At 51.4% G+C, this 26,521-nt stretch overlaps 1 protein-coding gene across 3 annotated transcripts; it reads right to left on the reverse strand.

Moving 5' to 3' along the window:
• Window positions 1-238: 238 nt before the first annotated feature.
• On the reverse strand, window positions 239-19,314 carry SCNN1B (sodium channel epithelial 1 subunit beta). 3 transcript variants are annotated; one of them, XM_069810592.1, is made up of 14 exons: window positions 19,241-19,314; window positions 16,627-16,858; window positions 13,275-13,589; window positions 11,947-12,385; window positions 10,486-10,679; window positions 9,514-9,617; window positions 8,879-9,042; window positions 8,313-8,420; window positions 5,219-5,336; window positions 4,409-4,484; window positions 4,162-4,219; window positions 2,833-2,894; window positions 1,848-1,923; window positions 239-1,375 (listed from the first exon to the last, which is right to left on the reverse strand). In XM_069810592.1, the coding sequence occupies exons 3-14, from the start codon at window positions 13,583-13,585 to the stop codon at window positions 1,010-1,012; spliced, it is 2,076 nt and encodes a 691-aa protein (XP_069666693.1). In that variant the 5' UTR covers window positions 13,586-13,589; window positions 16,627-16,858; window positions 19,241-19,314; the 3' UTR covers window positions 239-1,009. The 3 variants fall into 3 exon arrangements, with proteins under 3 accessions (XP_069666693.1, XP_069666694.1, XP_069666695.1); XM_069810593.1 differs by having other exon boundaries at window positions 19,237-19,309; XM_069810594.1 differs by lacking the exon at window positions 19,241-19,314 and adding an exon at window positions 17,840-18,124.
• Between the last annotated feature and the right edge of the window lie 7,207 nt (window positions 19,315-26,521).

Genomic DNA, 26,521 nt, shown 5'->3' on the forward strand with positions numbered 1-26,521 from the left:
TAAAGTTTTGCAAAAGTACTTCAGTAAGGCAGGTTCTGGTGGGTTGTGATGGGCTTCTGGGAAAGCCGGGGGCAGGGGCCAGGCAAACTCGCTGCCCCACTCAGCCCACCCCCATGGGGACCACCCAACCCCCCGGCCACCCTCACATCAGGGTGAGCCCAGCACCCCCTCTTCTTGCAGGGTGCTGCCATCAGCCTTTTGCCAGCACTGAACTGTACCCACTGCCAACGGGAAACTTAAAGGCAACTTTTAAATTAATTTATTTATTGCGAAGAGAGGTACTGTTAAATGGCTGGCACTTCCTCCCCACACCTGAATCTTTCTGGAGGCTGGAGTGTTTATCTCCGACACACGTTAACAGCCGTCCCCACCTGCGGCGTAAGCGTTAACAAGCCCTGAGCAGCAAACACAAACAGAGCACTCGCGGGCTCCAGAAGCAAAGGGAATGTTTTTCTTTCACTCTGTTTCCGTTGTAGTTGTTTAGCAGTGGAAATACTGCAACCTCAGAAGTCAAAAGTAGCTTGGGTCCCAACCCGAGGGTCCGACCCATGATGCAGCACAGCTGCAGCACACAGGGTGCCATGTCTCAGCATCCCCAGGCCACGGCCATGCATCCACCGTCGGGACGTCCTGGCCTCCCCCCAGCACCCCCTGCCTCACCGCTCCCTGCCAGCGCTGCCGCAGCCCTGCCTTGTCCCCCGGCTGCAGCCCTCCAGGGCTGCCACCACCCCGCTCTTCTCATGAGGACGTGCTTCCCACCCACGTGTTAAAAAGAAACGGCGACTTATGATTATATAGCAATACCGATGTATACAAGCCAGAGCCTGAACGCCAACTCTATAAGGTTTATTAGACAGAGCTCCTTCACAGTGAACCGTCAGGGAGGGGAGCACAGCCAGGGCTTTTTAGTTCCTCCCTAATTTCGATAAAGAGTAGGAGATTGCTCAGCAAGTGACAAACTGAGCACGGTGATGGCAGCTTGCCATCGGGAGGTGCCGGGACGTGCTGCTCACTCAGTTTCTGCGTCGCTGTCAGGACCGAGGACGTCGAGGGGCTGCACGCGCAGCGAGTCGTAGTTGGGCGGGGGGGTGCCGGGCTCGGGGGGCAGCGCCTCGTCCCTGGGGAGGGCACCCGCGTCCTCGTGCTGGAAGCCCAGGTTGGTGTGAGCCTCCACCAGCTCCGACACCGTCGGGGGCGCGTCCGGGTACCGTGCCTGCGCCCGCTTCTGCTTCAGGCCTTTGCACCAGCTGATCACGTTAATGACGGTGATCCACAGTGAGTCGATGATGATTTCCCCGAACTCGATGAGGCACAGCACCGAGCCCCCCATCCAGAACCCGAACTGGCCTCCCAGGCTCGACAGCAGCCAAACGATCTGTGGGGAGGGGAGCAGAGCGAGCTGAGGCGGCGGACCCCCGTCCCTCATCAGCTCCCGCCGATCACCCCATGTGCTGTGCCGAGCGGCTGATGCCGCTGCCCCTCCTGCCCCCAGGACCTGCCTGCCGAGTCCCTCGCCTTGCGGGTGCTGCCCTGGAGGGGCTGCGCTCCCCGGTGCTGCGTCCCAGTGCCCTGCCCCGCACTGGCGACTGGGACGGGAGGTGGAGAGTAGGAATGAACCGGGGGCTGCAAACTGGACAGCGGAGGCGGCTTTGTCCGCTTCCTCGCAGCGGATGGGTGAAGCGGCAGCACCGAAGGACTCGGCAGACTATCCCGGTGAGGAACATCTCTGGACAGGGCTGATCAGCCCTGAGGAGCCGAGCCCTGCCTGTGCATCCAGGGTGGCTTGTTTCTGCGTCCACTCGCAGCACGTTGCGGCACCGGGCAGAAGGGCAGGGATGGGCACTCACCGTTGTGGCAGCAGACTCTGAGATGGTGCGGTAGTTGTACTCCTGGAAGTAAATGTTCAGCTTGATGATCCCATTTCTGTAAGGGACAAACAGCAGCTCAGCGCAGAGCCGGGCTGTGGGCATCCCGTGTCTCTGCTCCAACGCCTGCCCACGGGAAGGGCTGCGCGCAGCCTGCCCGGAGCTGCTCACGAGTGCCCACTGAAACTTCTGTCTGGCACATGGAAGAAGTTAAAAAGTGCCACTGACTGCGAAGGGAAGAGACACGGTTCTGAAGTTCCTCCTGAAGAAGTGCTTGGGTATCTGGAAGCTTCTCTGGGGCTGTTTGCTTTGTTTTTCCCAACTGCCCTGGTTGGTCTAGAGGGGCCATTGCCCCTCTTCAATGCCCTGCACCTCATGTTCCTCTGCATGGACAGAGCGGCTGCATCACGATGGACCGTGTTACAGGGGGCTTAATGTGTACAGATCAGCCAATAGCTGTGAAACTATTTCTTGCTTCTCTCAGTTTTTTTTTCCTTGAGGGAAAACCCCTCCTCTTTTCCCCCTAATTCAGGGTTTAGGTTCTCAAAGGGTAACTTACCAGTTACCCTAATTTTGGTGCATCCCCCTTACTGCTGCTGCTGTTGGCAGATTCAGATGTAAGTATAAAGGGATGAATGTTACGATTCAGGAGCTGGGCCCAGGCAATTCACAGCTTCAGAGCTTCCAGACTCCTACATGCAACTGATTAGAGGTGCTGCTGTTAATGCTGATTTTAAGTTAACTGTACGTTTGAGTTTCTCTGACCCAATTTGTCATTATGGAGAGTAAAGGATATGCATGAAGTACGTTTCAGATTTGCTTTATGTATCTTCCAGGCAAACACGTGCCAAATCTTGTCCTCCCTTTCCATTAGCACATGTGTGCTCTGGCCCATCGCCAAGGTTCATGTTAATCTAATGTTAACAGGCTCAAAAGAGAAGATAAAGTGGTTGTTCCTTTCACTTACCTGTCCAGAGTCACATTTGTTGACATATCTCTTTCATAAGACAGAATATGGAAAATCCAGTCCTAGGAAAACAAAATTTATTGAGAACTGAGCAGAAGCATCCTCACTGGGCACCTGCTAGGGCAGGAACCCATGGGAGTCACATAGTCCTGACTAGTCCTGTTTTAATCCAGCTCTATTGGATTAAAAGCATGGGAAAATACCGAGTAATGTGTTCAACTAGTGTCATCCACCCCAATCCCACTCTGTGGTTATTTGGGGGTTACAGCATCTCCCCACCCTGCCTCAACCAGGTCTGACATTGCATTCATGGATGATGTCAAGTGTCCATTGGGGCTGCAGGTGCACTTTGCTTCAATGGTGCGAGTCTGTAAGTCACTGGTTTGGTGTGCTTCTAGCAAGGCAACGGCAGTTACCAGGAGCTTGGGACAGGAGGTGACGCCTGTTTACCCATCCATAGCTCCTATGTTTGGCAAGTTGTAGATGCCTTTGCTCAAGTGCACTTTTGCTATGGCTGCACTCATGCTGCGATAGCCAAGTTATGCTGGCTGCAGCTTTACCGATTCAGGATTAAATATTACTATTATAAAAATAAAGTTCTTCTGTAGGAGATATGTGCAAAGTCCTTGGCAGCCACATGCTAGGATAAATTGGATGTGTGTTGGAAATCTCCTTTGAAATCGATTCTAACCAATGCAGTCATGAGACATCCCATACTTAGCAGGGTATGGCTTGGGGATGCTGCCTGCGTGGAGGAAGATGCCGTACGTTCATCTGTGATGCTGTGGGAATACTACACAATGGAGAGTCATCTGGAGAGAACAGTCATGCAAGCAAAGGCCTGCAGTGTACGTGGGTACCGAGAGGTAGGGCTGCACACTTAGTTTGACGCTGGCTAGTCTTTAGCATGTAATGCCTGATCCAAACGGAGTATTCATTTCTCCTTAGGGAGCCCATGAGATGTTATCTCATCCTTCTGCCTCAGCCTACCCTCACACTGTACAAAGGGTGCTCTAGTTTTGGGTGTCCTGAAACAGCATGAAATCCTGGTCCTGTGTTCTGTCCCAGGCAGCCTCCAGCCCCCCGGTAAGCGGGTGAAGCAAGTGTGCTGCAGACCTGAACCAGTGCTCGGGGAGGAGGAGCTGCCATGGGGGAGTCCCTCCTCCGGGCACGTGCCCCAGTGCTGCTGCTTGTTTGCATGCTGAAAATGTGTAATTTAGCAAAGAGGCACTTGCTACCTGGACATTAGCTCTGAAAATACCTAGTGATTCATGTGGCTAAGAACAGGTAATTATTAATGTATGTTTCAAAACAAGAAATCAGTGTTACCTCTGAAGCTTCAGAGGGCCAGTCTGCCATGGAGATGGTCATCTTATACTGCGTGTCGCTGGAGAGAGGAAAGGAGAGCATTAGTACAGAGGATCCGGCTTCTCTGAAGTCACTGGAACTTCAGGTGTCATGCAGAAAAGCAGCCCCGTGTGATTTGCTGCCATTTTAGAAAGGTCAGAATTGATGGGAGACAAAATGTAGGATCCCCTCCACCTTTACAGCTGCCAGGAATGGCTTAGGTACTTACTTGCACGTTTCCTTACAAGAGTCAATACAAATCTGTCTGTGTGTTATACTTGATCTCAGTGATGAATAGCAATATGCTGTTTGGTGAAAACAAAAAATCAAAGCACCTGTTTAGATAAGGACCCTGCTTACTGGGTTATATCAGTTTCATTTAATAAAATAAATATTTAGGTATGAACCTGCTGCACAAGTTTGCTGTCTTCCCCGCTAACCTTCCTTTCCTTGAGAAACTCAGGCAAAGCGGTCAGACAATTTAATAATAAATTAAAAATAAATTTTAATTTTCTGCAGACAGTTTCTATAGGGTTAGCTTGCCCGATGGCAGTGGTTTTGGCACAGCCCTGGCCAGTGGCAGGGGTAGGAGGGCGGCTGCCTGCCGGAGCTGCCCATGCAGAGCCGGCTCACCAGCCTCTGCCTGCCCGCGAGCTTCCTCGCAGGAGCCCATCGCCCCTGCCCAGGCCAGCTTGTCTCAGCACCCAAACTCTTGAGGCGCGGAGGCCTGGAGCGTCACCCCTTTTCCTCTCCCTTTGGTACCCAGAGGCTCCCGTTACCTTCCCCGGCTGGAGCTGGCTGTCTGGGAGAGCCCTGCCCTGGGGCAGCGCAGATGCTGAGGCCCCTCAGCCCATGGCCAGGACCAAGATTTTGCCCCCTCTCCCCAGCACTGACCCCAACGGCCACGGGGAGACGTTACACAGGCAAAAGCCATTCACCTGTTGCATTTACAACAGCAATAAAGCTCGCGTCCGCTCCCCCCTTCCTGCGTGCCAGGACCCTGGGAAGGCTGTGCAAATAGTTTTGTTCATGTTCTTACCCCAACCTGGGTTATCTTCGTTATTGCAATAATTTACCCCCTCAGGTAAAGGAAACATATAGTGACCACATCCACAGATTTCAGTCATGTGATTTTGGAAACAAGAGCGCAGGCAAGCCTGAAAAAGGGAAGAGGGACCTGCTTAGATGTGGGCTGAGCCCCCCTGCCCACCTCTGTGCCTCTGGAGTCTATGCTGGCTATGAGAATCACTCAGTTCCGAGGTATTTTCTCTCTTTTGCATTGAACAGATGATTTTGTGGCTGCACACAGAAAAGGCTGAAGCCACAGAGGGAGTGGGTGCTGCTGGAGCCCATCCCTGCGCAAATGCCTCCTCCAGCATGCACTGAGCATCGCCGTCGCTCTGGAAGCCTGTCACAACTGACACTGGTTTTACAATGGCGAGACAAGGCAGGTGGATAAGCTGCCATGTGTAGAGTTGCACTGCAGTTACGATTTCTTTATGATGCATTTTTACTACCACTCCTGGGGATTTTAAGGCACATCCTAGTTGTGAGCTGCCCGTGGGTAAGTCACCTTGCAGGAGCAGAAGGGACCTCAATGCCTGCTCCCAATTGCGTGAGAAACTGCTCATTTCTTAACTATTTTAGGGCTTCGTGGAAGTAATATGAAGTTTCCAAAAAGGAATAAAAATGTTCTCCTACACCCATAGACACTGCTGTTGTCTCCAGGCTTTATATGACATACTGACAAAGGGCTGGTTTCCACTTTAAAGCCAGGACTCTAAAAATACTTCAACATAAAGAGCAGGTTTTAGAAACCTGAATTATCTTATCTGTGCATCTGCTTCTCTCCTTGAAAGGATTGCAGCCGCAGCTTCGGCAGCATGTGAGCCAGGCTGCAGCACTGCCATTAGCTTAGTGAGGCATGAAGTTAATCATCTGAGATTGGAGTGGGATTCTGGACGAAACAGTGCACAAAGCAATAACAAAGTCTATGAAAAGATAATTAAATTTAACAGTTCCAGCTAGGTAGAACAACCAGAGAATTTCTGTGTGATACAAAATGCTTACAGAGTTCACTGCAATCAGGGAGTGATGGAAAAGCCTGATTTTTCTGAGAGGTCTCTGAAGTGACGTGGATTATGTGGACATAGAGCCCCAGTCAGCATTTAGCAACTTTTAAGTAATAATGCAATCATTTCAAGTATTTGCTTAAGCCTTATACAAGCATCTTAAAAAGTAGGGTAAAGTGGTCCAACTGTTATAATTATATAAAGGCAGAAATATAAAAAAACCCTGCTAGACTGAAGCCCTCCCACCTGTCTGGGGTGTATTCTTCAGGCTTTTGTAAATAACCCCCAAAATGGTTTTGATGGTTTCCTTATTGCCAGATCTCACCCTCCAGAAATGCTTCTCCCTTATGTTATAGCCTGTTACAAATTAACCAGTGCTTAATGTTTACACTATATTTTTTCTACAGTTTCAAGGTTTACAAACACTCAACTTTCTCATCCCAATGTTAAAGCAAAGAAAAGGCAAAGGTCTGTCTTCATTTCCTATACAAAACAAGCAGGCATTTTCAGGGTGAAAAATGACTTAATTCCCTTAAAGAGAAAAGGATTAAAAAGAGTAGGAGTGTTCAGGAGAGGAATCCCTCCTGTATATTCCTCTCCTGCCAGGGATAAATATTACTCGTGCACACAAAATAGGAGCTACTGTGCACATTAGAGCAGTGCCATGGCTCAAACCCGAAGCACAATAGCTCTCCGAATAGCTGTTAGTCTCCCAGCGCACCCCAAGCAGCAGAAGCCAGTCTAGCTCCTGGAAAGTGTCACATTAACATCTCGGCAAAAGCTTCCCAGAGCCGCGGTGGCCGTTGATGCTGCAGGATGGTGCCCGCGGTTGCTGCGGACAGAGCAGTTTTGCTGTCCCCATTGCAGCGGCACACGCAGCTACGGCGATTGCTCAAAACACCCTTGAGTTTAGAGTGGTTAGCCTGTTGGACATGGGGAGTAACTAGAGTCTAGCCCTTGCTGGTTGATCTACCTATAATTAAAAGATTTCAGCCAAGCATGGAAATTGTAGGGGAAAAAAAGATATTCTCGCAGCTGAAAAAGAAATGAATTGCCTTAATGACATGGCATGAGCAGTTACCCTTTTTAAAGGAGAAAAACTGCTCTGCAACCTCCTGGGGCTGAGGTGGGCAGCCAGCAGAGGAGCGTCGGGCTAACGCTGTGCCGGCAGCCATCCGGGAGCAGGTCGGGTCCCCGGGGAGGACGGGGAGATCAACGCTCCCAACGGGACACTCTGGAAGATGTATTTTCCCAGCATTTCTTACATTATTAAGGAACCAGCATTAGCCAAAGCTATCAGGAGTTTCAGTCCATTTCAGCTGCTCTCCCCTGCACTGAAGGAGGGGGCTGCCTCCTGACCCTGCCACCCTGGGGCTCCAGTGGTCCCCAGTGCCTCCCAGTGAAACCAGTGCAGGGAGGGAGTGAGACTGGGCAGGATGGGGGCACGAGGTCTCCTTGGCTGGCGCTGCGGTTCTGCCCTCCAAGCCGAGGCAGTAACCGACCGGTGTGTGACGGCAGCTGGGGCTGCTCAGGGAGCCAAAAGGGGGGGAATCTGAAGAGCCAGCGGTTTTTAAGGGACGGAGGGGCCCAGGCGCACCCTGTTCTCGTTTTGCCTGGTCTTCAGGATGAGAGGGAACCCTCCGCTTTGGGGAGCTGAGCACCGAGGTGACAGGGTATGAGGAAAGGACCAGCATTAAACTGTGGTCATATGTGAAGGTAAAAATATTTGGGTTTTTTGTCTGCAAATTAGCACTTTGCTGGTAGGTCTCACCTAGCAGGGTCCCGTGTAACAACAGAGATCCTGGGGAGGTTTGCTGTGGTTTGGCTTTTGAGAAAATTATGATTTTCATCCTCTCAAAATGAAACAAAATTCCTACCTGGCTAAGGGAACAATAACTGCTGATGCCCTCTCCTTACCAGAAAAGAAGTTTCCTGTACTTGGGTTATGCTTTCTACTTCATCGTTGCTGATCCGCCAGCAATCCTGCATGCTAGTCAAAGATTTTAACTGCTTTGACAATTTTTCCTGAACAGTCTTGTTTGATTTAAAAATGTGTTTTACCTGGATGGAATAGGAAGTATTATACTGGCTATAGAGATTTTTTACGGGGACATCAGACCCATTATTGGTGCAGTCACTGTAGGGGTAGCCCATCCGTTCCAGTTCATCCTGAAAGAAGACCAAAACAGCAAACTTCAGCAGTTATCACTCCTCCCCAGGTCCCTGGTGCCTGTTTTCTAGAGACTCTGTAATTCCTGTATTCCCCGCTGACTTTGAAAAAAAATCAAAGACTCATAGGCAGCAGAGCTGAAAGAGATGCAGCCCATTCCCCAGGGTGGATTGAGGTAGATGAGGATGTTCAGGAGCAGTATGTTTTAGCAAGGCACCTTCTGACATGCTCAAGGAAGAGGGAACAATGACCTGAGCTCAATATTTTGGCTTCAATAAAGCACTTTGCCAGGACAGTTACATAAAAGCCTCCATAAACTGTTCCAGCCCACAGCTAGTGTATATCTTGACTCTTTTGGTTTGAGCCAGTTCAGCCAAGACTTAAAACAAACTTGGTTGCAGTCCCATCAGATAACATTATTCTCAGACAATCTGCTCTAGAGGAATGCCACACATACCACTAACACACCGATGGAGGTTTCTGTCCCCGCCATTGCATAGATGCCCTGATCCTTAAGGAAGGGGAAGCTCTTCTGTTGATGCAGCATGAGCCTGGCCCCGGCAGCGGATGACAGGTAGGGGATATAGTCTTGCTGACTGATGTCCAGAATTAACTTCAGCCCTGGGACAACAAACAAAACAGGACAGGAATTGTATCAAAATGTGGGTCTTTGGAAAAAAAAAGAGTCTATTTTCTTTTCACTGTGCACAAAGATCTCTGCCCCTGGGGGAGGAGCCAGGGTCTGGCTGTCATGTCAGCCTTGCATGTGCATAAACACACATGATGGCGAATGCACAGGATGGAAATATCTGAGTGAATATTCAGACATTGCCTCAGAGATTTTGGCTATCTAGATGTTACACTTCTGCTAAGTAACATCTGTAGTCACATCACTTGTTTCCATGTGGCACGTTTCCCTTTTAGGGGCTTATCCCCTCCCAGAAAACTGTTACTCCCTGCTGTAGTGCTCCAGAGACACAGAAATAGTAAATCTGTTATATCCAACAGAAATGGCCACTGAGAGACAGAATAACTAACTCCCAGCACTTCTGCTCCCTTAGCTCCTTCCTCCTTAGCAGACCTCTCTCTTACCAAACTCGGCTCCAGGGTTGGAGGAATTCAAAGCCTCTTCGTCCATGCCCCAGTTAAAGATGTAGCAGTTACCATGGTCTGGGTGATAGATTTGGGTGAAATTCCTGGAAGAATCATGCACATAAAACTGTGACTCTCGAGGAGGACTAAAGGGTTATAAAAAATGCATCTGGTGGAACCGGTGCTTGGCAGCTACATCTGGGATTCACTTTAAATTGCTTCTTTTGTTGAATGCCTGTGTAGAAATTTCAGCTGATATAATTTCAATCAATCTGCTGTTGAAAAAAAAGCAAAGCAAGGTACTGGTGTGTACTGAGACACAGCCACTGGGGGTAACGCTTTGTCGGAATGGAAAGGAATCATCCGTCACACAGAAGAGAGAAATAATTGCTTGATCTGAGCTATGGTAACAGGTTTTGGCTGGTGTTACATCTCGTTCTTTGACAGCAATTCTCTGTTGCCCTCTTTGCAGAAGGGGCAGGACTCCTCACAGCCTGGGCTGCTGCTGTGCGCTCATGTTTCTCAAAACTAGATATATAAATTTGGCATTCACAAGAAACAACGATGGCTAAAATGCATTTCTCCAAGCCTTGTGTAAAACAAGGGGGGGCTGTAACTGGGGGCTGCACTGCTGCACCAGGGGTACACTGACTCAGCACCTGGGCTGGCAGCTGGTTATCACTAAAAACCCTGGGAAGGTCCCATGGATGCTGTTAGTCTCAATGTGTCATGAGCAAAACAGCCCATCCAAACCTGAAACTCATGCAGCACTATTCCAAAAGAACCTGTTTCAGCCAGGATCACATCCAGAAACCCTCTGGGAAACATTGTTAAGAGTTAAGAACCAGCAGAAATCACTGTATTAACTGAAACATACCTTAAAAAGAGAAAAGAAAGAGGCTGTCATGCCTTTAGTGTCCTGTACCATTCCTGGTGTGACAGAAAAGGGCAGGGAGCTCGGTATGCACCTACTTGTAGTTGCAGGGTTCGGCCCCATAGAGACACGCCAGGATCATGTCTTCTGCCTGGTAGCCCATCCTGATTCTCTCTTGCAGAGGGACTTTGGAGAGGATGCTGGTGGACTGCAGGATGTACCACTCGGTCACCGCCTGCGCCGCGCTGGTGAAGTTCCTGTAGGTGCAGTTGTCGGAGCCCTGATGGCTGCACTGGGGACACACAGCAGGCAGGTGTGAGCCCGTCCTGCAGCACGGGGCGGCAGGAGGGACCTACGGCATGAACCCCTTCTTCTTGCACACTCGGCTTGATGCCAGCCCTGCCTGCTGCTCGCAGGAGAAGGACAGGTACGGGCAAACGGGAGCTGTGGAGCCGGCTGTCACATCTGCCTGTGCTTACAGATGGGTCCCTCCCCAGGGAGATTTCCCAGCTGGCCACATTCTCCATCAGTCCCAGCATTACCTCCACAAACTTACAGAAAGCCTCACTTTTTGGCCAGTTCTTTAAGGCTGGAGTTGCCCCAGCTTCCAAGCTCTGGTCAGGTAGGGCCCCTGAAGCCTCTGTGGGAGCAGAGGGTGGGGGGTCGTGAGACCACCATGTGCCCCTGCACTGAGGACTGCAGCAGGAGAGGGACAGGGGCAGCGGCCCCCGTATTTTGGGTGCCAGATCTGAGAAAGACGTGAAGGTGACAGGGAGCCTGCACGGAGCACCCCTGCCCTGGCTCTGCCCTGGGCTCAGCCCGCAGCAGGGCTGCGCTGGGCAACCGCAGAGGATGTACAGCGTTGTCCCCTGCGCTGTGGGCAGACTCTACTGATCAACGCTGTGCACATCTCAGTTACTGCCCATTGCTGCCCAGTGTTTCCAACATCCCTCTCACCAGAGGCTGACGGACCTGCTGGCAGGACCCGCTCCGTACCTCCGATGCAGTGCTAGGCTGCTACGCACTGTCAGTCCCTTTTTCCATGAGGAACGTGCTGATCTTACTGGTGTTATGCAGCTACCTAAAATTCATCACAGACTAACTTAACATGGCTCCTTGCTGGGCTTCCTTTCTTTTAGGAAGAAGTATATTTAGGGTATGATCCTGCTGCAGGCCCCATATGCAGAAATCCAGCAGCTTCAGCTGGGTGTCTGGCTGTGTATCCTGCAGGGGATCAGACCCCCCTCTGAAATTCTAAAAAATCTTAAAATACCTCTGTGCTGCCTTCCTCAGAAAAACAAGCAAACAGCCCTGGAGCCTTGAAATAATATGCCATAACTTGCAAACTGCCCTGTACCAAGGATGCCACCGGCACGGGCATCCCCCAGCCCTGGCCCTGGCCCCGGCCCCGGCATGGCTGGACCAGATGCTGGAGGCAGAGTGGCTGCAGGCAGCTGGTGGGGAAGAGATGCCGATCTCCGTGCTGCAGCCCTGCCAAGGGGCCCAGCGCTGCCCGTCCCTCACCCCTCTCCGGCTGCCTCCCCTGGGACCCCTCTCACCAGCTTCACCGCCAACTTGTACTTCTTTTCTTCCGACGTCGTGTTGGCTGGGGCAGGTGGAGCAGTGGTTTGGTTGCCCGCAGAGGTTTGGTTGCCCACAAAGGTTTGGTTGCCCGCAGCGGTTTCGTCGCCCGCAGCGGTTTGGTCACCGGCAGAGGTTTGGTTGCCTGCAGCAGTTTGGTCGCCCGCAACGGTTTGGTTGCCCACAGTGGTTTGGTTGCCCCCAGCAGTCTGGTTGCTTTCAAAGATGTCCAGGATGACGGGGTTGTCTTTGTCGTGCTCATCAATGAGGACCAGGGGTATCTGGTGCCAGAGCCTCAGGTCGAGCGGTGGCGAAGCGTTCTCACTGCTGTTCCCTGGCGCAGGCTGCAGGATCCTTTCCAGCGCCGCTTCAATGAGCCTGTCCAGCTCTTTCAACAGATGCTTCACCTCTGAGTATCTGCAGGACAAAAGGCAGTTACCAGGCAGTGTCAAGGTGATGGGGATGAGCAGCAGCTCATCGCCACTCCACTGGCTTGGACCTTCCTGGGGACCTCAGCTCTCTGCCTGAAAGATTTACTGCAGAACGATGGGAGCCTCCATGCAGAGTTCATCCAGCTCAGACAGGGGAATCCCAGCAGCCTGCAACTGGGTGGAAAACCAGCAGGAGGATAAACAGAGAGTGCTACAGTGGTGAACCTGCCAGCGCAGAACCGAATTGGTTGTATTTCAGTAATTCACTATAGTTTACACAAAACATCTCTAGCAAGCAGAGAGAAAAAACAACCCCAAGGTAATTCCTGCGTGTTGGTTGAAAGCATCTTGTCTTGGGCTACACTATTGCATGGATATAAATTTAAAGCAGCTCTAACAAAAAATCAGTTACTCCTTTGAAATTACTATGGAGTTATATTACTGCAGCTCACAGCTGATACTACTGTTTAACCAGCTCTTAATGGCTGGAGTGTGAGCGATAAGAGGGACGTTCATGGCAAGGAAGGAGAAAGAAAGGAATTGTGGGGAAAGATCAAGAGACTGATTTTGGTTTTGACAAGTGAGTTGAACTTCGAGTTTTCCCTGAGCCAGGGAAAGTTTGCTGGGAGGCAACAACCACCATTAGATTAACTGATACAGTAAGGAAACCCAGGCAAACTCGCAGCACAGAACCCTCCTCTGAGCCATTCGCCCTCATATTGTTCTCCTTTATTTGGTTTTACTGCCACTTGGTGAGTCCACTGATGCTCCTAACATGATAGCTGAGACAGGAACAGGTCCACAGTACCTTACACTAGCAGTGTAACTGAGGGTGTTAAAGCACAACTGGGTAAATTAGGTGAAGAAAATCTTACTTGAAAGGGTTGGCATTGCAGACCGTGACTGCTGGGAACTTCATGGTCTTAAAGCCAATAGAGAGAGTTGAAGTGACGTTATAGGAGAGGTAGGTGTTGATGAGGATACCCCACTGCCAGAAGACCAGAGACGCAAAGAGCAGCGTTAAGAAGAACCAGATTAATTTCTTCTTTGGCCCTTCTTTGATGATGCGCTTCGGGCCGTGGGTGTTGGTGTTGTCGCAGTACCAGACCAGCAGCTCCTTGTAGGTGTAGCCAGGGCCCTTCTGCAGGCGGTGCAGCGCACGAACAAAGTACTTCTTCAGGTTCATGCCGCTGTTCGCAAGTGGGAGAAAAGACATCAGAACAGCTGTGTTGAAAGGCAAGGTTTGTGTTTTGCCAAGTACACTTGTATTGTCAGCAAAGCAGAACTGGAGTAATGTGATGGCCCGACTGTGGTTTTGTAACCCAGGAGAAATTCAGAGCAGATGTTCTGCAGGGTCATGGCGTGGCAGTGAAATGGCCCGGAGCCCCTCACCTCCTGAGAAGGTACAAGGGGGAGGTTTGTGCTGAGCGGTTCCAAAAGTGGCAAATGTTTTTCTCATGTCCCTTCCGGCCCCACGAGAGTGAAGTGACTTTGGACCTGCTGGACATGGCTCTGCCTGTGTGACTTACCAAGACCGGCCCTCGGGCTCTGCAGATGTTGCAATAACTAACCAGGTAACTTCTAGGAAGTTGGTTTTTTTGTGTGCCAACTGGTACGTCTGTAACATTGTCTGAAACCTTTGCCAACGCTAGATGGACCAAGCAGTACACACATGAGCTGGTTTGAGCTAGAATTCAGGCTAACAGTGTTTAGTTTTCAAGCTAATATAGGGCTTAAGACAATTTTTCTTAAAAGTAAAAAGTATTACAGCGCACCAGGCTATTGGAGGGGGTAGGAGAAGAGGACCTGGAACAAGCAGCACCTTTCCCAGGACCAGGAATGCTGTTCAGTGCTGCTGCCCGCCGGAGGAAGGACAACGGGTTGGTTTTTTCCACCAAATTCCTTTGTCTTTCAGATACTATCGGTATGCTTCCACTGCTCATGTGAGGGATGCTGCATATTTTACATTCATATTGTGAGTAAATAGAACATTTTGTGCTGCTATGTTAAGGTGAGAATTTGTGTTACTAAATCTTAATATCCTGAGGCAGGATTTCAAAATAAACCCGAGTCAGCTGCTTACAACTTTTTTCAGATTTAAACTGGGAGAAAAGAATTAAAGATTAATGCTGCATATAACTCAGCATCCTAGAAGAATGAGTGCTGTAATAATACAGCAGTATGTCAATAATAAGCAGTACTCAGCAATGCAGAAACTAGATTAACATGAAGTTATTTGTAGCTAGACTGCCGAAGGTACAAGGGGAAGCTGAAGGGTGCACACAGGCCTCTCGGGGAGCAGGAGCAACTGTGTCCTTACTTTTCCAAAAAAAAAAAAAAAAAGGTAATACTGATTCATTGGTTTATTGGCCAGATCTGCAAAATCTCCTGAGTAGTGTATACAGAGTTTGATAAAAGTATAAAGCCAATAGATTTTATGATGTCTCAGTCCATGATGCAAAGAGAGATGATGGGTTTCATTGCACACCCTATTACATGTGACGTTAGATGTAGTGAAGTCTCGATGGGAGAGTGCTTTGGAAAGAAGAAACTCCAGCTGCTTCCTCCAAGATTTGAGGGCAGGCTCTAGTCTCGTGTGAAAGCGTTTTGTTCCCCAAGGAACATGGGTCCTGCGACTCGGACCTCCTGGACCCCCCCCAGACCCTCAACCCACCAGCGCATCGTCAACTCATCCTCCGTGAACTCGTGCCACAGAGGTTCTTGCCCACAGCTGCCTGCAGAAGGGTTTATTCACAGAAGGAGCTTACATTGCATCAGACATTTTCTGGCTTTTGGGCAGGACTATAACGAAAACAGGAGCAACGACCTTAGCCTCTGCTTAATTACCCATGGGGAAGACTTGAAAGACGCGCAGCCGTTCTGCCCAAGCCTTCTGCTGCCAGGTGTGAACACAAACCCATCTCAAGGCACAGCCTCAAGACTGGTCTCTGCTTTATAAAATAGTATCATCAAAATGCATTTAAATCCAGAGAGACTAGCAAGGCAAACTAGTAAATAATTTCTGCCTTTTAAGAAATCCAATAAATTACTTAGATTAGATTGAAATTTAAAACACACCTACACTGCACTGGGCAAAATCCAGCCCGGCTGGACCTGACTGGCCACATGCCCTGCAGCCTGTTTGCTCTGCTGCTTACAGACTGCGCCGGCCAAACACGGCGCGTGGGCTCCTGCTGAGCATCAGAGACCTGCCACAGAGAGATCCCGGTTTGTCGTACAGATCTTTGTGGGTTGCTCATCAACCTGACATTGCTGGAAGAAGTTATTTTTTCTTTTTATATTGTTTCTTGAAGCTGAATTTTAGCTTTTTTTTCCTGATGGCAATGTTGAGACACACACTTATGGGTTATGGAGCACTCACAGAGTAAAAGCTCTGCTTTCATAACTGAGTAAAGTGAGAGATACAGAATGGATAATTTTGATGCTGCTTTAACTTTGTTCATGGTTTTGCAGAAGTCATTGATACACTTGTTCTCCACCTTGAATTTATTTCCATTTAACCACCTAGCCTGAGAGTGCTCTTTGCAAAGTCATGGTATGCTTGCTAGTGATAGCAAGGGGAAGATGCTGTGCTAGAAAAGGAAGACCAGCTCCAAATCAGTTTTAAGCAAAGCTTGGAGTGCCTTCTATCTCACTTTATCTCTTCAGCTCACCTACCATAAAAACCCTGTGCTGAAGGGCAGCATTTTCACATTTTTTAAGTTAGATTCAGGCCACACTGTGGAAAATAAGATTAAACTAGTTTTTAGATATGTTTTAAACTGATTTAAGATGTTTTTTTCCCTCATGTCAAAGCTATGGTACCTGCTCTTTGTAAGTGCTGCTCTGTCCCACAGCGCCGCGGGGCACCTGCCAGGGGGAGCACAGGGATGGGGACAGGGACGGGGTCGGCTGGAAGAGCATCCTCAGGCAGGATGTCTGCAGCATCCCCTCCCTGCCATGAAACTTACGGAGCCCAAAATTAAAAAAAAGAAGTTAACAAAGGTGTGCTGGCAATACGGTCAAGCAGACAGTCACAGGTTTTACAGGGGATGTCTTAACATGGCAGCAGATTGAAGGACCCAGGTTTATTCTTCCTTTAGGCATAAGCTGTGCTTTTAAATGGTCATTTGATAAAAGAAATGGCATTAAGCAAAAGCTGCGCTTGACCATACGGGGATGACTTTTTTCAATCTTTTTTTCTTACTTTAATAGTTTTCTTCTTACCTTTATTTCCAAAATGTTTCCGAATAGACTTCTTATTTCTTTCTCACTGCTGGATGCCACTCTGTGTGAGGCACCTTGCCCAATCGGAAGCCAAAGCCCCTGTTATGGGGGGCTCCTTGCCCCGGGCACAGAGGCTCAGTGCTCAGATGCTGTAGCTCTTTGGAGGGGGCTTGGTACTGGTTTTGGTGCCAGCCCGGAGTCTGTCCTGCTCTCTCCCATCAGCGGGCCAGACCTGGAGCAGAGAAGTGACAAGTGAGGGATGACAAGACTCACCCTCCATCAGTACACTGGTAACTGTCACCCCTTCCCAAAACCCCCTCTGGGGAAAGGCAGCGGAGGCAACAGTGGGACTGGAGCCGAGGAGGAGGAGATCAGGGCTGGGGGCTCAGGAGGAGCTTCCCCCTTGATGGACACGCAGCCTGGCTCCTGCTGGCGAGTGGCATGCAGGGCAGGCTCATGGTTACAAAAATCTGTCCCTGCTGCTGCCCTCAAATCCCCCGTTATTCATACAGCCTGTGAAGCTCGAGGGCCCAGACGTTTGGCAGCTCCCGGCTGCCGCTCACTGGCTTTATTTCTTGTTTGGCTGCTCCACTTCCAAGGCCTCGGTCAGGGAAGGGGAACACACACCCGTTAGGCTCCCTCACTCCTCCTTCTCCTTTGCATTTTTAATTGTCACACTGCTCCATTTGCAGAACTGGTCTGTAATGTGCAGGCAAGAACTGACTTTGTCTCCATCGCAGGTGGTTCCAGGGAACCACTGCTGCTTCCCTCGCCACCTCCCCACCGCCGTGCTTTCCTCTGGGCTGCCCCTTGTCAGCACACTGGTGTCGCCTAAAATGTCTGTCAGGAGTTCACCCTAGGGACACGAGACTCCTGCAGTGCACAGGGTGCCACATGCCTCTCTCCTGGCAGTATCCACATCCCCATGATGACCAAAGCTGTCCTAAAAGCTACGTGCTCCTGGTTCTAATGTGGTTTTGCTTTGTGCTGCGAAGGAGGTGTCCCCACTGTCCCCCAGCAGCCGTGAGTCCAGCCCTGCATCCTCCCAGGTGAAACTCCTCCACCTTACGGGTGAGATCAGACTCCCACGTTACGAAATGATTACAATGGCTGTGTTGAATCTCCTCTGGGGTTTTCCTAGGGCAACTGCCACTTAAATGAAATAAAGACATAAGCAAAACTCAGCACGCTCCTGGAAGCTCCAGGGTGGTACCTTGGCTGCAAAACCACTTCAACGTAACCAGGCCTGATACTGCAATTATTCAGTACTTTCTATACTGGGGGACATAACAGTCATTCCTCTTTGATCACCAGCTGCTCATCTGCCATCTTCTCCAGAGCCTGATGAAAAGACCTTGTTTTCCTAGAGAAGACATTTCTGCTATTTAGTGGTACTTTTGCAAATTAGAGGAAACTTTTTTACTACATCACGAGTTTATTGGTTGGCAGTTAAAAGAGAAAATTGGAGCAGTAACGTGTCAGTGAGCAATGAAAGCCTCTCCTGCACCCGGGGTCACAGAGCGCCCAGCAGATGCTTTTTGCCTTGCTGCTGTGTGTGATGGGTGAGCGGCCGCCACAGGCAGCCGCCAGCTCAGGTGCCCACGGCCGCCGCCCGGATCCACGCAGGCGCCTGCAGGTCTCCAATCCCCACAGGCACGTGTACAGCACTCGAAGAGTATTTGCAGTTTGGAAGTTTAGATAGCATTTCCCTGACTCTGTGCTGTATGTTAGATGCTCCATCCCTTCCTCCCCCGCCTGCCTAACCCTGTGGTTCCTGTGATGTCCCTGTCTCCCAGGACGATGACAAGCCTTACTCCTCACGTGCCAGTAAGGTCACGTTGCTAAGGGTTAACTCTGCTGCTTGTGCAATGAACAATGTAAATCCTGGAATGTAAGTGGGGCAAAAAAAAAACCCCAGCAGCTCCTTCCTCACCTGCAGATCTCTTATTCTGCAATAAGGCCCATGTCCCGGAGAGGGATTATCCTTTGCCCTCACACCGGAGGCAGCAGCCTGGGGCGGGTGCACATTTCCCACAATAAAGTGTTGTGGGAAGTGACGGGACAGTGATATATTCAGAAAGCTGCGGTTTGCTTCCATGATAAGGGAGATTAAAGAAAACACTGTGTAAACAGAAGTTAAATAAGAACGACTACACTTGACTGCACACTGCGCACATCCAGAATACCCGACCAGCTCAAAAACCTGCACCGTTGTTGCAAAAGCGTGTAAAGATCGGGTCTGTATCAGTGCAGAAAGACCCCATGACCAAACTGAAGTATTTCATTCCTTACCCCTCCCCCTCCAAAAAAAAAAAAAAGAAATCAACAAAGGACTCCCCTTATTTTTTTCGCTTTAGAAACTGTATTAGGCCTTAAAACCGCATCCTCCGCTGCGAGAAGCGAGGGAAAAACCCCGAACTAACAAGGAAATGATATTTTACCTAACCCGCGCAGGTCCAGCCCCATCGCGCCGGTCCCTTCGGCACCGGACCGCCCCGGAGGGATGCTCGCGGGTGTCCGCCGGCGGGCATCCCTCCGGCGCGGTCCGGTGCCGAAGGGACCGGCCAGCCCCGGCCCCCCCGCTCCGGTTCCCCCCCTCCCCATCCGTACCTACCGCCCGGGCGGCTCCGGCAGCGCTCCCCGCTGAGAGCGGCCCCGGCCCCGCCGCCTCCGCCGCCCCGGTCCCGCCCCAGCCCGCCCCTTGTCATTACCGACGGTGCATCTAAACCCTGCCTTCCTTCGAGCTGGAGTGGCTCCCAGTTTAGTCTTGGCTCGTCCGGGCTTCGTTAAATGCTTGGTTTGATTTTTTAATTCTTGTTTTAATTTTTTTCTGCAGTAATTTTAATTCTTTTCCTAACACCCCCCCAGGAATTGCAGCCGCTTCTGCTGCTCCTGGTCCTACCAAGACCACCGGACAGCGCGGGGTCAGTGGCACAAATCTCCTTGTGGCACTGCCCGCTCCCGCTTCACAGGATAGTGAGGAAGCTGTGCCTCCATCCCGCTGAGCACCCGTCCTTGTTTTTTCCCCAAAAGAAGAGAAAGTCCTATTAGCATGGCAGACATGAGGGAAGGCGCGCTTAGGTCACAGCTGGGATGCGGGCAGTCACTTGGAAGGTGCAGGGAGACTTTTGCAGCAGGACCAGGTCTTGTGGCCACTGCCCTGACCCCTGCACTGCAGCAATTTACGGTCTGGTTTGAAATGTCCCAGGTGCCAGGACATCATCTCGCTGCTTTGGCTTCCCTCGTGCCAACCATCCCCCTGTGACAGATTGTCACAGAATTGTCACAGATTAAATAACTGCAGATGAACTGCACTAGTATTTTGAAACAGTTTTAGAATCCTTTTCTTAAAAGATCTTATAATCTTTTTTTAAAAGATGTATGAGATCTTATATATATATATTTTTTTTTCCCTAAAAAAAGCCTCCCTGACCAGCTGTGTTTACTATCAAGACTGCTGTTGGGCATGCTTTCCTGGGACTGTTTTGTACACCGCACGTCTTTCAAGTGCAGGCTACAGAAGATGTTGATGCTTAAATAGAAGGGGCAGAACTCTGCCTCGGTGGCACTGGCAGACTGAGCCTGAAAGGTGACAGTCTCTTGCCAGGAGAAATGAGCTCTGCTTCCATAAAATGACAAATTAAAAGACGAAGCAGCTCTTTTGTTTGCTTCTGAGCGTTGAATGCAAGTAGTTTGAACACGGCTCGGTGCCCTCATGAGCACCCTCATAGCCCGGTTGTCTGTGATTTTCATGGTGTTTAGCATGCATTTCTGGATTTTATGACTTAATCTCAATCTTATGTGTCTTGCACACTGATCCCTGTTGATCACATAATTAATCCCTCAGAGGAGGTGGAGAGACACACGCCCCCCCATTTATTTTCCATATTTTCCTAAACTGGGGCCAGTGCACTGCATGCCGTGGGGTGAGATCCCTGAACCCAACATTACTGTACAATCATAGTTTAGAGGTAAAACTCTGAGCATCTTGAGCAATTGTGGGAGACGTTAACTCCTCACAAGAGAACAGTAAACATGTATAAAGCTCCTTGGAACTATAAATCACTGCAGAGCATTGTAAAAGGTAACGATTGCCTCTTGCTAGGAAGAGTAATCACAGGTTCTTGTTCAATCAGGACTTGGTCAGACTTTCCCAAATGTCCCCATGTTTTGTTGTTTGGGAACAAAAGGGATTTTTATTTTTAAATTGCACAAGTGTACCTCCTACCATTATGTCAGAAGTGGAATGCGGGATTGTGTTTAAACAGTACTTCCAAGTGAAGCTAGAATGAACAGGTTCGATGGTGAGTACCAGGACTTACCCAGTTTCTAACCTCTGTCCTGTCAAAATAATTGCCCTTCTATCGCTGCTTATTTCCCCAGAGAACAATGTCTGTTACCTGCACTGGCAGCTCTAATGCTGAAAATAGAGCAGGCTCCATTTATTCAGTGGTTTGAAACATCAGCTGTGAAGCCAGTGAAGCCAAATGACCTTGAATTTGGCTTGACTTGCTGTTGTCTCTCTCACTTGCTTCATGAGAAAGTTTATTTCATAAGCAAAAACCTCCTGCTAAAAATACAGCTGAAATACACTGTGGAAAGCTCTTCTGCACCCCAGCCATTGTGTTCTGCATCGGAGTGTTGTGCTGGCATGATACACCACTGACAGCAGCTAAATACAGCTGAGAAACTGGATACATGGGGCAAATCAACCCAGAAAATGGCACCATCAGTCTAATCTGTAGTTTTTCGAAAATATCAACTGGTCCTAAATTTATCTGGTAAAAGGAAAATAGTTTAATGGTGTCTGCAGTACATACGAAAAAGGCTGAAAAGGTTTCTGGGCTGGTTTTTAGGCCTGTACATAAAGACAAAGAAGAGCGGAGGTGCTTGGACCAGAGCCCAACGCAGAGACCCAAGGACATCTCTGTAGGGAGGAAATCACCCACAAATTACAACCCTGTTAGTAGGATTGAGTTCAGGTCACTAGAGAAAATGTATGACTTGTTCGTATCTGTGTAAATCTGTATTGCTTTTGGCCAAATTATGCCCTTTGGCACGGGGCAGGAGGAAGGTGAGGTTCTACTGGGGAGTCCCAGCCCAGCACAGCTGCGGTGGCAGCCGTCAGACCCCGGTCACTCCTCAGTGCTCAGCGGTTTCATGAGGATTTGGAAAGTCTCTTTGGGCTCCAGAAACGGGAGTGGTGCCATGGCTTTGCTGCCCCGCGTTACCTGCCTGGCCTCTGCCGGCGTCCCCTCCGGAGCAGCCCCTCTCCCAGCCTGGTTTCCAGGACTATGTGGGCAACTGCCCGGCCTATGGCTGACGTCTGATGATAAGCACTGCCAGCACACCCACACCCACTAATTAGATTGCCATTTAGCAGGGGCTGCAAGATGTAAATATTAGTCACGTCTGCAGCCTGACTGCCAGTCGGACAGCTCTGGGGTTTGCAGGAAGCCCTGCTGCAAGGGAGGAGCGCGCCCGTTGCCATGGCCATTGCCATGGCCATCACTCTCCCTGTGTTGGTAGTCAGCGCTGCCATCCCAGCAGGCGGGTTACAAAGATCAGGCAGTAAAACTGAGACTGGTTTTGTTTTACAAGCAGAAGAAGAGGGGAGGGAAGGGGTCCTCCCCGGGCCCAGCTCCTGCATGCCTGGCACAGCACAGTCAGCCGGCGGCCATGGCCTGGCTGCGGAGCTGGTGGGAGAGGGGCTCGGTCCGTGCCGGGGCTCGTGCTGCTGAGGTGCGGGTACCACTGCTCTGTGTGGTTCTGTGAGCCACGCTGCTGGCTCTGGCATGGGAGGAATGGGGCAAAACTCAGCTCAGGCACAGCTCCCTCCAGCCTGAGCGACCGTGACATTGATCGTCGAATCTTGACTTGCCCCAGTGAGGCTGCGCTCCTCGGGGTGGGTGAAACCGAGCAGGCTCTGGGTGTGGGGCCGCGGCAGGCTGTGCGCCCGGGCAGAGGTTTGTCACCGGTGGGGTTTCCCCAGACCTGCTTCGTAACTAATTGGTGTGACAGGCAATTAGTTGCACTCATTTGCCTTTTCTGCTGTAGAAGTTTACTGGAAAAAAATAACCAGCCTGCCATGACTCCAGCATCTAAAGATGCGGTAGCTGCGGGTGGGGTCCGGCCCTGGGGATGCCACGCTGCCCCGACGCAGGCCAGGGAGCGTGCCAGCGTAGCACCGGGCAGGGTGGATCACCATAAAGAGAGATCCCCATGGGCCAGTGCTTTATGGTCCTCTCCCCTGTTCTAGGGGAAATGTGAAATATTTTGTGATGGATGACTTTTTGTAACAAGAACGAGGATGGTTACCCTTTATGACTATCTCAGGGAACAGCTTGTCATTATGTAAACTTGTGTGAGAAGGTCTTAAAACACAAGTGAGGAAGGTACTGCAGCAAGAGGTGTTGTGAAAACAGTGTGATTCACCGTGTCCCTGGCCAGCACCTGCGTTCAGCCACACTTCACGGTGATCACAGCTCCACTGGGACTGTGGCACGTTTGAAATTGCAGGTGAATACATCTGGTGAATACACACATTTTACACTTCGCTTGTTCAGGCAAAGTACATGAGTGGATGGAGACAGAAGTGATCCCGTATCGGCATGCTGGACAGTGTTGGGCTTCTTCCCCTGCCTGGAGGTTTGCTCTCATGTGGGCAGGAGGCAGGCAGGTTGGGGTGACACTGGTTCGTGTCACTTAGCCCAATAGAGGCTTCGCTGGCAAGCATCCCCTCCTGCGCTTCGCGTCCCGCTGCTTTCAGGAGCGCTGCCTGATGGCAAGTCTGCCAGGGTGAAAATGGCATCTGGGGCAGTGCCGGGCACTGCGCCGGCGGGAGCGGGATGCAGCTCCCACCCAGCTTCTTCTGGAAGGGAAACAGAGGCAGGAGTGTAAGACTGGGAGACACAAGGCAGTGCAGGAGTGTTACAGGAAAGTGCCAAAGCACGGGTCATGATACAAGAGACAACAAAAAGTCAGGATCATGTTGTCTGCGGCCCCGAGGGTGGGTGTGTTTCCCTGTTTATACCTCGGGCTGTGTTGCAACTGGGCAGGGGAGCAGGCGCAGCTGCCGGGTCAGCGCCCCGAGCCCGCAGCTGTTCTCGCCTGGGCCAAAGGGAAGAGCCCCGGTGCAGCGTGGCCGGCTGCTGCAGGAACCCGCCACGCAGCATTCCGCCCGGTGCCGCAGGGATGGCTGGCGGAGCCCCTGCCCACCGCCCCCACCACCCCGCGACCCCCAGCTCCCCAGGGCTGGGGTGTTCAGAGCCCCCACTGCTCTGGAGCGGGGTCAGCGGATGAGTGTGATGAGCAGGGTGTGGGAGAAGAGCCTTTGCTTTTGGCAAGAAGGGGTACAGATGGAGAAAGGGATTTCATAAAAAACCCCAAGGGATCAGGGTGCCCATGCTGCCAGAAAGCATCAGTCCCAAGAGAAAAGCTGTTCAGGAGCGATGTGGTTGGCGAAGTGTGCCATTGCTTCAGAAAGCATCGAGCACTCTGCGCATGCATTGCTGCGAGCTGCAGACCAGCGCTCATTTTGGGAGCAATTGTGCGGCTGTAGGCTGGCAAGCGCACCCCAATGCCCGGCAGCCCCCGCCTAACATGTGGCTGAGCAGCCCGGTGCCTGGGCATCTGGCAGAGGAGAGGGCTGTTGCCGGCGCTGCTCCTCGGGAGCAGCATGGCACTGAGCCACCGGCATGGCATGGGGCACCAGGAGACATTGCGAGCAGCGGGGAGGGTTGGGACCAGCGCTGGCCCACAGCCCGAGTGGCATCTCCAGCCTCCCCCTGCACAGGAGGGAAGTCCGGTTTCTCGGGTGGGATTGCCCAGCCTGGCCTGGGATTTCTTCTCTCCTTCCCCTCCTTAGGCATCGGTGACACTCAGCCCCGACTCTCGCTCTTCCCGGTGTTCATCAGCCTTGACCAGCGCTGCCCAGCCACCCCACTGACTGTGTTATCTGTGTGTGCCAGCGGAGGCATGGGGAATTGGCGATGACTCCGCACCTCCCGGTCTGTCCTGTTCGCAGGGAGATGCCGGCATTGGGATTAGTAGTGCAAGAGCCGTGCCACAGTGTGTCACAGCATGCCACTGCAGAGGGCAGCTGCTGCAATCACGGGCGAACGTCTGACTCACGCTTGCCTGAAACTGCTCTGCTGCTGCCACGGCTTGGGTGTGTGCTCGGGATGCTCCGGCTGTTGGCAGCCCTCCTGGGGCTGAGGTTGCTCAAAAGGGCTTTTGCAAGGCACCGAGCGCAGGCTGGGCTGGTGGGGATGGCTCAGACCTGGCGTCTGGCAGTGTGGAATTGCTCCAGGGGGTGCCCGGCTCCGGCTGCATGGCACTCGCCACTGCAGCGTCGCCTGAGATGGGCAGTGGGACTTTCAAGCCAAGGCAATGATTTTGTACAATGAAGTACCTGCCTGCCAGCAGCCACCGTATTGCACGCCCGGCCGCCACAGCCTCCCGAGCCGGTTTGGGCCCCAGGAGCAGTGCTGGTCTGGGGCTCTCTGGCCGCAGCTCCAAGCAGAGGGAAGTCGCTGCTGCCTGTCAAGAACACCTGTGGCTTTAGTGTGTCACCAACTGGCCCCTGGGGTCTGGTGGCAGCTGCGGCTGCTGCTGGTGAGGTAGCACTGATGTCCCAGACCACGGGGCTTTAGCTGAACGGGAGGCATGGGTGGGCTCCCGCGGGGCAGAGCCCCTCGCTTGGGTGTTTCCTGGGAGGTCTGGCTGGAGAACTCAGCAGCAGAGCTGCCATAGCCCTGCGGGCCCCTTCGTGGGTGTCTGGAGGAGAAACCTCCCCATGCTGAGCTGGCTTACCCTGCCCTGAAGGTGAAGGGGTAAAATTAAAACATCCGTAATCTCCAGCCATGTCCCAGCCTCCCCAGAGCTGTGCCTTATAGTGGGGCACAAGCAGAGGCTCAGAACCTGAAAGCGTTTTCCATAGGCATGTGCTGGAGATGCCTTTCCCCAGCCCCATTTATATTAATGAGGCATTTAACTCCCAAACCTGTTTGTGGACCACTGCAATGTCACCCAGTGTGGAAAGGGGCCCGGGCAGCCTTTAACCCCATCAGCGCTGCCTGGCTGCATCTGCTGGGAGCAGCTTTGGGCAGCCATCCCTTTGCTCTGAGGGAGGCTGGAGTTACCCCTCCAGGCTGACTCCCCCAGTTGCTGCAGTCCGTGGGGCTGGGGCAGCGGTGCCTTGGCCAGCTAGGACTGGGATGGGGCCGGGCTGCATCTCAGATGTGTTTTCCAAGGAATCTGTGAATTATTGTTCATTGTCATATTCTGGGCAAGTTTTTCATGCTGGTTGTCTGGGAGGTTGGATGTTCCCATTTTTCTCTGGATTACCAGGTGAAATTCTGTCTGATAGGGAAACCACATATCCTTCCTGTGTTTGGCTGTCCTGTCTTTGAGTCACTTTTGTGCTGGCTGTTCATGCTGAGCCGTGAAACAAGCAGTCAGGATGAGAGTCTTGTTTTCCACTCAGTGAAACTGCCTTTGCCCAGCAGTTTTGATTCTCAAAAGCACTTAAGCAGCAAGTCCTGGTGCTGCAACTGGAGTTTGTCTCTGCACGGCTGCTCCTCTCTGCATGACTTGCATGGCAGGTATTTGCACACTTGTGCCAAAGGAGCTGGGAGCACTGGGAAAGCCACCAGCAGGCGAGGCCAGCAGCGGGACTGACGCCTGCTCTGTAACTGCTTCCACTGCAGCTTGGACAAACCAATCTCCAAACTCCTCACGGCAGGACGGAGCCCACATAGCCTTTGCAGTGCTCCTTTGGGGGACAGGGGTAGGTCAGGACAGTAACTACAGAAATCAGGCACTCACAAGCAAAATGCCTGAGCTATTTGGGTTAGGGTTGGTTGGGAAGATTTCTTGGAAAAAACCAGATTTG

This window comes from Haliaeetus albicilla, chromosome 22, assembly GCF_947461875.1.
Source record: "Haliaeetus albicilla chromosome 22, bHalAlb1.1, whole genome shotgun sequence".
Taxonomy (NCBI): Eukaryota; Metazoa; Chordata; class Aves; order Accipitriformes; family Accipitridae; genus Haliaeetus; species Haliaeetus albicilla.